The sequence below is a fragment of the Nothoprocta perdicaria genome, unplaced genomic scaffold (assembly GCF_003342845.1).
Source record: "Nothoprocta perdicaria isolate Ctin4 unplaced genomic scaffold, notPer1 scaffold_38, whole genome shotgun sequence".
Lineage (NCBI taxonomy): Eukaryota > Metazoa > Chordata > Aves > Tinamiformes > Tinamidae > Nothoprocta > Nothoprocta perdicaria.
Window position 1 is genome coordinate 1 of NW_020455621.1, and position 14,704 is coordinate 14,704.

Consider the following 14,704-nt stretch of genomic DNA (forward strand, 5'->3'; position numbering starts at 1 on the left):
GACACACACATTCCCGCCCGGCTACTGGGCGTGTCCAGCGTGGTGGCAATGGACGTATGAGAGAGACCAGGAACGGCAATCACAGCTAGGGTATGGGGACTGAGCCCTACATTGCCATAGCTCTCTTTTTGGCTGTGTGTATACCTAGCCCTGTCCTGTGTTTTCAGTATAGGGYGGCAGCACTCGGCTAAATCACAAATGCAAGGTGCCACAGGGCATGCTGCAGCTGGGCRGGAAGGCCTGACTGGAGACTCTTCCCTCGCTGTCAAAGTCACGGTTAGGCCTCTTTTTAGTGGTGGCCACTGATAGAACTAGAGGGAACAGTCACAAACTGAAGCACCAGAACTTCCACAGGAACTGAGGAAATATTTCCTGATAGTGAGGGTGACAGAGCCCTGGCACAGGCTGCCCAGAGAGGCTGTGGAGTCTCCTTCTCTGGGGATCTTCCAAACCCGCCTGGATGCCGCCCTGTGCCCCGTGCTCTGGGTGTCYCTGCTGGAGCAGGGAGGTTGGACTAGATGATCTCTAGAGGTCCCTTCCAACCTCAACCACTCTGTGATTTTATGATACAGAGGGGGTTAGAAGTGGCGGAGCTACAGAGCAACGACAGTGAGCTCCCAGCCGCGGGAACACGCTGCCGCTGTGCAGGCTGCCAGCGGGACGCTGCCCAGTACCTCCCTGCGCCGGGGCCCGGCGCACCCGGGGCTGCTGCTGCTGCTGCTGCTGCTGCTGCTGCTGCTGCTCACGACGTGCTCTCCCGAAGCCAGGCACGAACCGCAACGCGGCAGCGGGAAGCACGAGGTAAAGGCGCAGACCCCGCTGCAACCGGACTGCGGGGCTCCCAGGTTTAGAAGAGTTAATCTGGAGTTATCACAGGAGCACAGAACGGTTGAGGTTGGAAGGGACCTTCATTGATCCCTTAGTGCAACCCCCCTGCTCCAGCAGGGACAGCCAGGGCACGGGGCGGCATCCAGGCGGGTTGAGAAGGTCTCCAGAGAAGGAGACTCCACATCCTCGCTGGAGCTTTCAGAAGGTTACTCTGGAGTTTCCCAGCACGCTGCCTGCTGGCAGAGCTCAAGGCAAAGGCGAGGGTTCGGTTGGCGCGTTTTCCCGTTCCGAGCCGCCGGTGGGCGCCGTGCCGCGCGCTTCCCGTTTCGCGTTGGGCGGGCGGGCGCAGCCAAAGGCCGCGTTTCCCAGCACGCCCCTTTGAAGGGCAGAGGCTCGGCCCGCAGCCCAGGGGGCGCCGAGGCCGCCTGCCCCTCGCGGCGCCGGGGGCGCCTTCTCAGGCGCTCGGCCCGCTCCCGATCCCGGTCCCAGCTCCGCTCCCGGCGCCACCCGCCGTGACCGGCTGACGGGGCGGGGGCCGGCCCCGCGCCGTGGCCACGCCCAGGGGCGGGGCACACGGCATCTCGACCAATCAGCGGCAGGGTCGCTCCCCCCKCCCCTCACGGAGGCGGCGCGTGCGCACTAGGCAGAGCTCCGTGCGGCGCCGCAGCGCTTCCGGGGTTGTGACCTTCGGCGGAGGGGCCGTTGGAGCCGTTGCGGCCGTCGGAGCGCGGGGCCGGCCGCCCACCTGCGCCTGGCGCCCTGTCCTTGCCTTTTTAACGCGCAGCAAGGATGTCGGCGCCGAACATGGAGGAGAGGAAGGCGTGCTGGGGAGCGCGGGACGAGCTCTGGGAGTGCTTGGACAGGAACAGCGAGGACGCGGCCAAGTGCCGCCACCTGAGGCTGTCCTTTGAGTCGCGGTGTCCGCAGCAGTGGGTGAGTAGCGGCAGCGCCTTTCTGCCCTTGTTGTGCCCAGGCCAAAGCTTGGACTGCAGGGAAAGAGCCTTCCCCAGGGAAAGAAAGAGGGTGCCATGTGTATTTACCGTCCTTATCGTCTAAAGTAGTTAGGAAAAAGGTCTGAAAGAGGCTTGGGAACTACTGCCACTGAAGAAGAAAAGTTAGTGGCTATGGAAGTGAGGTGACATCCAGGGCTTACAGTAGCTTGGCAGCCTAAGGCGCCCATGTGGCATGCTACAGTGCATCCAAATACCATTTTTCATGCAGAATTTCACCSTGTACCTTCTGCTTACCTGCAACTGTTCCATATCCTGTACTTTAGTTTTCAGAGTCCATGCTTACTGTTTTTTAAACATCCATTGCTATTTTATTATGTTAGAGTGCTTTATGTATGTAATATGTACATATTTCTAGGGGTTAGAGGCTGACGATTGCTGTTATAAAAAGATGGAATCTTATTTAAACACAGTGATGAAAGATCCCTGTTWATTTGTCTTACTACGATGCATGAAGCTCCCTTCTTCTGCCAGTTTCTCTTAAACAACACAAGTTATTTCTCTTTTGAAACAGGTTAAATATTTTGACAAAAGAAGAGACTATTTAAAGTACAAAAACAAACTTGAGAAGGAGGGATATTTTCCACCAGAAACAACTGGAAAGTCATAGCTCCTCAGCTTTCAAAGTATATCCACAGAGAGTAAGTGTAAGGAAAAGAGAAGTGACAGAAGCTGCCTGAGCTAAAAAAGGTGATATCTGTAAAAATGCAGGCTGCTGCTGTTGCTGCAGGGTCTCCTGGATCTGCTTGAAGAACATGGTCATGGATGGCTTCATTCCACATGAAGAATGAGTAAAAAAAAAAATGCAGTTTAAGGCTCTTCATCAACCCATGTGTTTGAATGCAGAATCACAGTCAAAAACTGTTTATGGGAATTCATGGATGATTACAGTGTAATGAACTTATTCAAAAGAGTAATAAATGTGGTTTTCAGTAAGTGAGCTACCTTTCCTTAAAATAAATGCCCCTCAAGCCCTTGTGAGAAAGGGTGGCATTACCTGTTACCATTGTTTACCAAATCTTTGAAGATCTTAACTTTGCCATGAAAGGGCAGAGATAATAAGATCTAATATATCCTGTGTGTACAGCAGTCTTAAGTTATATGTTTTGAATACTTATCTATAACTTTGTATTAATCATACAGGTCAATTTTGAATAACCATCTGTACTAGGGCACTTATTTCTTATTTTCACATGATGGTCTATTACATTATATAGTATTTTTAATTGATCTTGGTGTAGGAACTCCACTAAAAATAGAATGACGTTTACAGCAGGATTAATAAATTTCAGTGTGAAGGGCACTTGAAGAAGGTAACTCTTACAACAGGTTAATTTGCAAAATTCTATATAATTACTACAGCTAGATGCTGTTGGTATTAAGGACTTTGCTGTGACTCCAACTGTCTTGATTGCAGTTATCTCAAGACCCCAGTTTCAAGCRTGGTTGTCTCAACCTAAGCAAGCACTGTTAAAATACTGTGTTCGTGGTTGAGTYGTTCATGGGACTTTGCTGATTTTCTAATAACAGAAAATCACACACCACATGCAATATAAATAGTATTTATTACTGATGCAACAGTTACATTTAATGAGGTAAAGTATTAAGGCATTGAAAAAAAATCTGAACTACAGAGAGTACAACATGCACAAGTTCAGTATCCTCGTTCACCCTGAGTCGTTTCCTATCCAAAATTCCATGGTTTAGCACCATAAGAACACCTGTCCTTCCCACCCCTCTTCCGGCTGTACTATAAGGCACAAAGCTCGGCAGTCATTTCTGTTGTCTTTGCTTGATCACTTGTTGCCTTGTGTACTCCCAGATGAGCAGAGCTCCACTTACATGGACATTCAGTGACCGGATAATGCCCTGCTGAGGAATTTCCACACAGACATCCAGGTGGTGAATCAGGTTTGCTGGGATTCCTTCATGTTCGTTACTAATAAAGGAGAAACAATAACTTAAGCCTGTGAAAAGAAAGGTGCTCCAGAAAAAAGAAAGATGCAGAAGGCACAACAGCAACCAGGAACCATTCAGAAAATACAGACCTATCTGCACTCCCTATAACTGATAGGATTTTTTTTTTAAGCAGCATTGTAAATGCTATCCCTCCTTGTAACAAGTTATACATTACTGCAACAGGCAAAAAAAAAAAAATAGCGCATGGGGAGCCTAAAAAAGCTTTGTACATGATCCAGCTTTTCATCTCRAAAGCCAAAGCCAAACCATAATTCAAGGAAAAGCGGCTTTATCTGAAATTTGAAACTTAGGGTAAGAAAGTAAGAAACTTAGGGTAAGAAGAAAGTAAGAAAACTTAGGGTAAGAAGAACCTCTAGGGAGTTTCCAACTACCAAAAATAAGGTCACGGAAAACAAACTGCTGAATTATATTACTAGCAACTATTGTATGCAAAATACTGCTATACAGTATTAACTGCACTTTCTAAAACAAAGGTGTAATTCTGTAGCTTGGGTGTCCTGGGGCAGGCGCACAATGTCCTTCACTCGGAAGCCTGGAGATCCCTTGCTGCTCTTGCTGCCCTTGCCTCTAGGATTTTATTTCTCTGTCCAGGAAATGCGCATCAGCTAGGTGCTGCTTGCACTCGAGATTAATTAGGCAGTTCCAAGCTGGAGGTGCAGAAATCAAGTAATTATTTCAGCACTGTTTTTTCACAACATTCACACTTCTACAATGTATGGAAACTATCCATAGAGCAAAGTAAGTGACTGTAAGTGAAATGACCCAGGGCATGAGGCTGTTGCCACAGGAGTTCGCTCGGCCTGTGATGTGGTCTTGGTACCACGGGATCCCAGACTGGCCAAAGCATCAACTGCAAAGGTGCTCACTCTGAAGAGGGGAGTACATCAGAAGACACAAAAGATTTCTAGTAACTGAAATCAGTTAGAAGAACACAAAATTATTATTGAAGTGGGGAAAATTAATTTTTGGAGACAAGTAGAAAAACAGAGGAACTTCTGCCCACTTTGTCCTGAAAAGATAAGTCCTTCTTCCTGATCTCACTTACTACCTCAGCAATTCACAACTGCTTTCAGGCTTGAAGGCACTTGCCAAACTTGCTGTTTTTTTCAGTGCCTTCCTCCTGTATTTGTAAGGCTTCTCCCAGCACCTGTGCTCCTCCTCCTCCTCCTTCCCCATCCACAGAGGGAAGAGCAAGGCACAGAGGCAGCCTCTCGGCAGCACACACAGGTCCCCATACTGTTCACATGGGTAGATGATACCTTTGCCACAGCTGGAGAACCAGAATCCACGGTGCTGCTATCTCCACTCACAAGGAAGGAGTTCATGTGTACAGACAGTCATCAGGAAGAGAGGAAAATACCACCCAGACACCAACACCTCCCATGCCTTACTACAGAAAGCCCAGCGCTTTCCTGACACCCCAGTCCTTCCCAGTTCTGCCTCTGCCAGSGCCACATGGTTTTCATAGAACTAAACTGCTGACTAGTAGAAGGTGCTGCTGGATGAACTGAGAGGTAGACCTACCTAAAAAATGCAAAAGAGAGAAAAAAAAAAAGAAAAGGAGATCTTACCCCAGCAATAACAGAGACTTCTCTGGGAAGCAATATTCTGTAAGATCAAAACTTTTTGCTGTCTGCTCCACACCTATGATAGTGTAGCCTTCTGTCTTTTTCTGCTGTAAATAATCAACAAGCTGAGCTGGTTTCACCTGGGCATCAAGTGGAAAGAAAAATACATAAATAGTTAAAATACTGATATTTGTAATCTTCTAAACTTATTGTAAAAATTGATGTTACATAGACTCTTTTAGATGATCACTTTTTATCCTCAAATACTGTGCCCATACACATGGCCACCATTTTAACTTTATTCAGCAGCAGCACAAAAGATWTCTATAGGTAGATAATGCCAGAAAAAATTATTCCACAAATAAAATGAACTAAGACACTTAGTTAATTCTGACAGCTACAAACCTTAACCAGYATATCTGAATATAAAAGAATTACTCTTGCACAAGGACAGGATGACAAATTCTTATTTAAATTGATACCCTTTCCTGAAACAATATAATGATTAGCCAAAACTGATGACTTACCTTACAAGCCTCTTCTACAACTGTAACATCACAACTTTAAGAGAAGAATTTTGAAGTATTTCCTTTGTCCTAATCTCTAAATTGCCTATTTATATTAGATGCCAGTTTGGTCATGCAGCAGAAATTCTGTCATCAGTACAGTTCTCAGTAGAGATCGGTTATGCAGACTTCTAGGTATAAGGACATATATGTGTCTRCTGGCATTCTATGCTACAGGCAAGATACAGTATAGCTATACTGTTCTGAAAACAAATCCTAATATGCTGAAAATTAGTGCTGTTTAAAAAAATGAACATTTTGCACTGAAATTTTCAGATGACTTGCCAAAGTCAGCCTTAAAAAACAGGTTATAAAATATAATCACCATTCTACAGAAAGCTAAAGATATAGGCTGAGACCATTGTTTTGGTAAGATAAGATACTAGATTAAGATAATATATAAAAGATTAGTACAAATTAGTTTCAGGCAAACTCAAGTGTTTATCCTTACTAAGTTAGCAAAAAGCAGCAAACCAAGATAAACAGTTGAAGCATTGTCCAAGTTTTGTAAGCGAACATTAAATTCCAATGCACCACTATAAAACAGCTAGCTGTAACAACTGCAATTCACATACGCCAGTTAATTACAACAGCATGAAAATAAAAGTAATTTTTAAACTCTTTATTACCAAGTTGACCCAACAACAAATGCTGGGTATCTGGGAATAATTAACAAAGATAACAGTGGGAGCATCCATGAAATTAAGGGCTCATTTTTATAAGGGGAAAAGAAGGAGACTGCAAACCACACATCTGATTAACTGAAGAGGAGGAGTACACTCTCAAGCTGCTAAAGCCTGCTTGCACTTACCTCAATAATGGGGAGCCACTGCTCTGCAGAAACACTAAGGTGCTGAAACTGCTTGTCCTGTAGATAATGAAGGCTGCCGACAACCAGCGCAGATGCCCCAAATATTTCACTTGTGCGACATAAACCTATCAAAGGAAGAAATAAAGTGACTGTCGTATAGAAAATAAAAACATCAAGCTAGAGTATCTCAGCAAGTGGGAAAGGACAAAAATCTGAGAGAACAAAAGTCTATTATGTTAGCCACCTGATTTTAATCAGCAAATTCAGGTGCTTTTATCTCTCTTCCAAGTCAATTCTTTTACATAACAAGAAAATAAAACTTTTTTTTTTTGTAGCATATCAGAAAGATAAAAAAATTTAAAAGCACTGCTTGATTCATATGCCTGTGGAACATTATTATAAATTGACAGAACCAAGTAACGGGTTAGCACACGAGCTTGGGCGGACACTCCCAGAGCAGCTTGCAAGATGTGAATGCAGCAGCAGGTASCTGCGAGGCTGCAGAGAGCGCTGCAGCGCAGCACTGCGGCGCAGACAGCACCAGCCCCGGGGCTGCCTCCTGCTCGGCAGCTTCACTGCAGTCAGTGCAGTGCCGGCAGCAGCAAGGCACTCGGCCGTGGAGTGTCTGCAGGATCTGTTCTGCCTGTCACAGCTTGCACAGTACCGTGCAGCAGTGCTTTAAACCAGAAACGGGCACTTGTTTGTCATTTTAACAGTCATGAGAAACAGTAGCGTGTTTAGAAGACTGTTTTTGATTGTTACAGTAAAAAAAATTGGCAAGAGCAAATTATTTGCCCTTAACCATCCACACAATTGAAAGAAATTCACCTGTCACAAAGAATCCATAGGCAGAAACTGAGCTTCATTTACAGCAAATTTCTGTTTAACTCATACTATGTGTATTTTTTTATTTTAATAAGTATAAACAATCTTTTCCTCTTTCTCTTTTAAATTTCTTTTGAAATTTCTTTTGAAGAACTTCAAAAAAATTAAAATTATAAATTAAAAAAGTAAAATTTCTTTGGAAGAAYTTCCTGTAAAATAATAACCTATTTCTCAACAAAGAGAAGTTAAAAAACATCCATTCAACCTTACCTCCTAAATTGGTAGGTTTATCAATAAGCGAAGCCACTACAATCAGGCTGCTGTTTGATTTACCAAGTTTAGTGGCACGATCTTGAAATACCAGCTCCAGGTCTAAATTAGGAGTACTATTTTTCCAGGGTATGATCTTCTTCTGAACATCTGTCCATTCTGTCTGGCTGTTTGTGTCAACCACATTGGAACCTATGAAAATAAGTACTAGTCATCTGGATGCACAAGKGGCAGTCAATCTATTGCTTAGGCAAATATCAGTATTCAAGTGATATTACTGTAAAAAGAATCATCTTCTGATGTTTTATGACACATACTCTGCTCTTGTAGCTACACTGATACCATATTTCTCTTCAGCCAGTATCACAGGATCATGTTCATGCAAATATCATATTTAGTACAGAAATGTACTGAAACTACCAAAACCAAGTAACTCTATTTTAATATTTATTAGGTATATTTTACCCATGTCTTGCTGAGACCAGTCACTTGGTTTTAGATCAAGAAGTTCAGCTCGAGAATGGTACCACTGAAATGTTGGTGGCAAAGGAATGTCTGTAAATCTGTCAAATTTACACAGCGGGATCCATTCATCTTCGGGAAGTTCTGAAAGGCGGGGAAGAGTGTAAAATATGGTCTGAAACGTAACACAGCGTTATTAGCAAAGTATTACAAAAGAAAGCATGACACACAAAATTTACTACTGCACATCTTTTAGCTGTTATGCTGTTTTTTTTATACTGTTTTCTTGTTAGAAGATACTATTTACTCATGTGTATCTCAGTATTCACCACTTCACATTCAGTATTATTATCCCAAACTGTAATAATACTATTCTCTAGTGAGAGATTTTTAAGAAGTTTTCTCAAAATCTGCAGTACTGAATAATCACTTGTATACTTTTCAGCATAGTGGCTCTGTCCAAAAGCACCATGCATGATGCATTTGAGTTTTGGCATGCCTTTATAAACTTGTAGCAAACACTGCTGTTTGACTTAATGTCAAGAGAATATCATCARAGCAAAATTCATCTTCATAAACCATATCTAATCATAAACCACAACTAACCACAACCAATCAACAGGGAAGGATCCATGCACAAAGGGAAAGGCTGAGTAAGATGAAAAGTTTAAAACCCAGATTTCGTGGTTATCCTTCTGAGATACACTCTAAATATAGTTAAATTCTTATRAAATACAAATTCTGTTTTTCCTTTCTCCTTTTCAAGATTTTCACTTCCAAATGTTGCCAATTGTCTCCAGTACGTTCAATTCTTCACTAAAATAGTTGACAAAACCTAAGTTTTCAAATAAAGAAATGGTTTTTTTAAACTGAGAAAAGGCATGGCCTATGCCAGAGCATGTGCATTCCTTTTCACATTGAAGTTTCTCTTCTATTTTCAGTCTCATTTCTATTTCTATATCTCATTTTTATTTGCACATTTTTATCTTGGTGCTTACTTAACTTTCAGTTATTTAAGATACAGCAAAAGGTGTAGCTGAAAATTGTAKAAGTTACATAACTAATATAACTAATTACATAAGTTACATACCTGTCCTTGGTTCACGTTAAGCAACAGTTCAGTTAAACAACATTAAATCACTTAGAAACTCATGGGTTGGGTTATTYGAAATAGCATACTAAACTATAGCTTACCAAATAGCTTACTAAACATAAAATCAATAAATTAACTCATACCTGCCTGTCCCACAGACATGGGCRTATTCATCCCATATATCTTTCTCAGGTGACCCTGTTTTCTTTTTTTAACACGACCKTAACCTGAGAATTAAGCTCCAGTCTTAGTTTGAAATCCATGACATTTTCTGAAGCCATTCTTCAGAGTTTAAATTAATACCTGTTGATCATTGTTCATCCCACACAGGAACACATACAGAAAGTTGCAAATATATCTGAAAATACATGAATGAGTATCTTTTGAACTTGCCTCTAGACTGTAATCCTCAACAGGATGAAATGTTGCAAAGAAGAAGTGATCTTGGATTCGCTGCCAGTTCCTTCTAGCATTTCTGTAATTCCAAAAATYAATGTAGGATGTAACAAAAATTCAACATATTGGACTTTTGTAATTGTCAAATTACAATACAGTTATCTGATTTTATTTACTGAATGGGAAATGCAGAAAAGACTACTTTAATAAGTGAGGTCATTTTAAAAACACACCATTCAGGGAAAGTCTTATTTTTGTTTCAGTGTCACAACACATCTTAAATGCTCTTACTAARARAAAAAAAAATTCACAGAAACAGGGTCCCAACTGGTTCCTCCAAGAAACCACATCCTCTGCAGTCCATGATTCAAGTGACCRTTTTGAAGCTATTGAAGCTATCAAACAAAACAAACAAAAAAATAGTTTCCTTCCCAGAGGCTGGTTTCTATCCTATACCCTGACAAACTAACTTGTGTGACTAAGCAGGGAACTAGACCAGGGTTACCTCTCTTTTTGCCTGGTAATTTTCCAGGAAAGACCACTCTGTCAGTAGCAGCTCCGTTTTATATTAGCTTACAAAATTTGTCAGAAATTCTCAAAAAGTATTTACTTTATTGTCATTCCCCAAAAAGCACTGGATAAAAAGAAAGAGCATACTTAACTGACATTTTTTTTACCCCCATCCTTTAACTATGATATCATACTAAAWTTTTTAAGCAATGCGTAACTTAGAAGTCACTGCTATTCTTCTTTACAAAGCTAAAAAGTGAAACTTTTCTGAAAGATAAAGTGATTTTTAACATAATGTTATCATGAGTATTTTGTAAACATGTCACTAACAAACTACACACAATTAGACACAGAACAAATTAATATTTGTGTTCTCAGTTTCTGAGGACAGCGCTTGAAGAGTAATGAAATTCTGCTTCYCAAGCGACTAAGCTCACCTTTGTCGTGCTCCTGACAGATTCAACAACATAACCCATTCGTATTCACAGGCAGTAAGTAATAAAGAACTTTCTCTTGTGACAAAAGCTAAACAAAGGTCAGAACAGAAGATGGCTCCCAGCACATGTTTTTTTTCGTTTTTTTTTTTTTTTTTCTGATGATTAGGACGCCAACTTCCAAGTCTTATTTCTTTTTAAATGAAACAAAACCACAGAAATTATGAGGTACTATTTTGGAAGATTAAACTTGCTGCAAATGGCTCAGAAAAACAATCTTAAACTGCAAGTCAAAAGAATGTTACTAACCCTGTGCCATGCATATTTTCTACTTGTTGAAGGCTGGATTCAATAGCTGGTGTCAGAGCTTCAAAGTCTTCCACGTGCAACATTTTGCACATACCCCAGATTTTTCTAAGGGCAATTAATGCATAAAGTCGAACACTGAAATTGTGGTTGAAACACCACTGCAGAACAACCACGAGGGCTTTCTTCAAAGCTGGCTTCTACAAAAAAAAAAAAAAAAAAAAAACTTTCCTCAAAAAACAGAAAAAACAGCCTTTCAGAAAGTCCAAAGCTGTGACAGTATTTATGGGCATATAAAGCTTCAAATATGCCCTTCATTTCCTTCAGTCACTATTTAGCTCACAAGTGTATGAAGCTACAAGCCCCACTTGTGCTGTTTTGAAAACATATTTATTTGCTTTGAAATTTGGTGTTCTGCATACAGAGAAAATTTTATTTACATCTGATTTTCTACCACTTAGGAAGCTGGTCTTCCAAATTATGCAAGCAATCACCAAAATTAACAGAAGTCTGGATTGCTATGGATCTATAGCAGTTAGTTACACATAGTATCTGAGTGTATTTTATCCTCTATTTTGAAATGTAGTTTAAAAAAAAAAAAGAAAGAGGAGGGAAGGGCCTCCTGAATAAAAAAAATATATAAAGAAATGTATCATGGAGTAGCTGTTTCCAAAGAACACTATCTGGGTCCAATTTCATGAGTAATGTGAACAGGAGGAAAAAAAAAGATGGAAGCACCAACATGTTCAGATATTTTGGAATAGCTATTGTAGGAAAAAACACATGTACACCCAGATCTAATATATTCCAAACATCTGCCACTTACATAATTTTCACTGAGTCAAATAGGAAACAGAAGTGGCAGGAAAAGTCATCTTTCCATAGCAAGAGACGGAGTATTTTTGTAAGAATACATAAGTAATAAAAAGGCCCGTAAGACTAGACTGGAAAAAGGATTTTTATTTCCAAAATCCATGCAGAGCATAATTGAATAAAAAAACATTTCTAGTCAGACTTACCTTCTCGGAGTTATTTTGAATAATGATATCAAAGTGTGATAAAACTGACAAAAATGTGCAGATGCTTGTTTTAAGCTTTTCCTCATCCTGAAGTAAAAGAGAATAAACCAAAGATGATACAAATATAGTTGGTTTTTTGTACTCCACATGCTTTTAGAATGTGTTATGCAATACCTGCATTATGTATCAAGACTTACTTGTAAGATCATAAGTGTTTCCACAGAAAAAAAAATATATTTTAGTATAAGATCACACATTTCCCAAACACATTATTTGCTTTTTATTAACACATAATCAGAATGAGGTATACAACAGTGTAACAGAGATAAAACTAAATTTAAAGTTACCCATTTTCCTTCTACCTGCCCTTCCCGTCCCTAACCTYCCTGAAAAACATCTCACAACCAAAGAAACAAAGACATCTTTCTCCCACACCAGCAAACAAGCAAGGTGGGAAAATCTATTTTATTATCTTACTCACTCAACTTTCCTGCAATAATTCTGTAAAAGAAAGACTAACAAATTCTGTGCTTATGGTGCACTCAACCTGGACAGGAACTTATTTCCCTACACTTCTGTTCTAGTACTTTTTTATTCTATTATATTATCTCACCAAAAAAAAAAAACCAAAACAAAATCAAATCCACTGATACGAACATGGAGGGAATATTGGTCAAATATTCCCTAAATAGTTGTCAAATTCAAATTAGAGAGCTGGATCACACTGTCACAGGATTTCAACCAGATGAATTTTTAGATTAAAAGTTAGATTACATATCAAAGGACATGAAACCCCGCTGCGTTATTACAATTCAGATTAAGTTGCTGGGCATAAGCAYACCTTCCAAAAGCATGTTCTATCAACCACTAATCTTCACTGTTAAAAATCTGTACTATATGTAAATTAATCTGACTTTATCTTTCAGTGATTGATCTGTATACATCTTTCTCTGCTTACTAAGCTTTTTTTCTGCAAAGATTTTTTTTGTACATTGTAATCGTTTCAAAGCCAAAGTTCTCAACCTCTTAAGCAAAGGTTTTCTTCAATCCTTTGAAAAGGATCTCCAAAAATTTTTCATGTTCTCACTTTTTCATACGCTTATAAAAACTAGAGAATAGTCCGGTCTTAACAATGCTGTATTGAAGGAAACAGTTTCCACAGTCCTGTTTAGAATTTGCTTCTATTTATAGGTAGTTTTTATTAATTATTTTAATTTTARTTTTATTAATTTTATTAATCCTTGCCTCAGAGCATTATACCGCACGCTAAAGTTCAGGTGAGTTTTCAGTGTGTCCCTGAAAGTCCTTTTCAGAGTCAGCTTTCCAGGATACCTTCTTAAGCTGACCTGGATGCCTCTTCCCTGAATCCACAGGTTTTCTGCTCCCTGTGTTAGGGCACTACACTTGAAGGAGCTTGGACTTACCAGCATGAGGTCTCTGCAACTCAACAGATGGCCCTCAAGTAAGAAATGCTTGGAAGGAACCCTGAAACTATGAAGCTACATCCTTTATAGCACTTCTCATCAATTCAGATAGACACTGAAAACCCTTTATGTGCACTTAAATTATAAATTTTACTAGAAGGGATGGATTTTTCCCTTGTGCAGAGAACAAAATAGAACACGCATCACTAGCAAGGAAGGATTTCCCATAGGACAGCTCTAAATACCCACTCTGGTTTTGGGCAAAAGCATGTATAAATACAAGAATTTTTCTTGTTTATTCTTGTCCCACTGTTTGGTTTTCAAAGGCAGCTACAGTATTAACGAGGCTACCAGATAAGTAAGAAGGCATCTACTATTTTCTATTATGGGCAGTAAGGCAGAGGCACTATTGCAAGTCTTTCTYTGTGCTAAGGGAGATGCAAGCACACCCATACAGCCTCCTCAGGTTGAAAGTACAGTGCTAACCAAGAAATTCAACCTCATGAATATAGACTGCGTATACYTACAGTTCAAGCCTTACAGGCAATTACTCAGAAAAGAATCCCAGACATGAAAAATGCTACGACATCGCAGATCTCCTCAGTGATTTTGAATACCTCCCCAGACTCTAGATCTGAGTTGTCTCCATTATCACACAGCTCTAGTGTGTGCATAGTGATACACTAGAAACAGAAATGTCTTAACTAGACATTTCCATGTCTTCATGTAGGAGAATCAAAAACACGTAAATTGCTTGTTCCAAACCCACTTCCAAGCAAAAGCAACATTGCAGTCTTTGAGTACTCAAAACCTAGAGTGTCAAAAGTAAACTGAATACAAGAAAAACAATGCTGGGACAACAAACTGTGTCTTCTCGTTTCATTCAAACTACTCCTTAAGTGAATGCCGAAGTTCTTACTTACGTAGCAAAAGCAATCCCAGAACTTTGCAAGAAAGTGGGGGTATTTATGTAGACTCAAGATGATAATCCATTCTATGAAGTATTTCACAGATGCCTGATTGTTACCAAATCCAGCTTGAAAAACCTTACTAAGGTTTTCACACAAAAAAGTCTGAGAAAACAAAATTAGATAATCTTTCAGCATATTTTTACAGTAATTTCAATGAATAAAAGTAAATTCTAAATAAAAACATATCCTTTAYGTGATACTAGAAATAATTGAGCCAAAACATTTTACAAT

The 14,704-nt window shown here is 40.2% G+C and overlaps 2 protein-coding genes across 3 annotated transcripts in view; one reads left to right on the plus strand and one right to left on the minus strand.

The window, feature by feature from the left end:
• The first annotated feature begins 1,541 nt into the window (after window positions 1–1,541).
• Window positions 1,542–3,113, plus strand: LOC112951988 (cytochrome c oxidase assembly factor 6 homolog). 2 transcript variants are annotated; one of them, XM_026044761.1, is made up of 3 exons: window positions 1,542–1,761; window positions 2,353–2,479; window positions 2,569–3,113. In XM_026044761.1, the coding sequence occupies exons 1-2, from the start codon at window positions 1,618–1,620 to the stop codon at window positions 2,446–2,448; spliced, it is 240 nt and encodes a 79-aa protein (XP_025900546.1). In that variant the 5' UTR covers window positions 1,542–1,617; the 3' UTR covers window positions 2,449–2,479; window positions 2,569–3,113. The 2 variants fall into 2 exon arrangements, with proteins under 2 accessions (XP_025900546.1, XP_025900545.1); XM_026044760.1 differs by having other exon boundaries at window positions 2,353–3,113.
• Window positions 3,114–3,383: 270 nt separating this feature from the next.
• Window positions 3,384–14,704, minus strand: part of TARBP1 (TAR (HIV-1) RNA binding protein 1) — a 41,651-nt gene continuing 30,330 nt past the window's right edge. The window contains exons 24-32 of the mRNA XM_026044701.1: window positions 14,426–14,575; window positions 12,079–12,165; window positions 11,063–11,259; window positions 9,807–9,888; window positions 8,324–8,495; window positions 7,859–8,050; window positions 6,764–6,888; window positions 5,390–5,526; window positions 3,384–3,777 (exon numbers count right to left, since the gene is read on the minus strand). Of these exons, the coding sequence (XP_025900486.1) occupies window positions 3,612–3,777; window positions 5,390–5,526; window positions 6,764–6,888; window positions 7,859–8,050; window positions 8,324–8,495; window positions 9,807–9,888; window positions 11,063–11,259; window positions 12,079–12,165; window positions 14,426–14,575 (1,308 nt within the window). The 3' untranslated portion in view covers window positions 3,384–3,611. The remainder of the gene's footprint in view (window positions 3,778–5,389; window positions 5,527–6,763; window positions 6,889–7,858; window positions 8,051–8,323; window positions 8,496–9,806; window positions 9,889–11,062; window positions 11,260–12,078; window positions 12,166–14,425; window positions 14,576–14,704) is intronic.

Excerpts from the sequence above, each read along its gene's own strand:
- LOC112951988 (XM_026044760.1), top strand. The coding sequence starts at position 1,618 with ATGTCGGCGCCGAACATGGAGGAGAGGAAGGCGTGCTGGGGAGCGCGG. Across the intron at positions 1,762-2,352 it reads CGCGGTGTCCGCAGCAGTGG|GTTAAATATTTTGACAAAAG; the intron begins GTGAGTAGCGGC and ends CTTTTGAAACAG.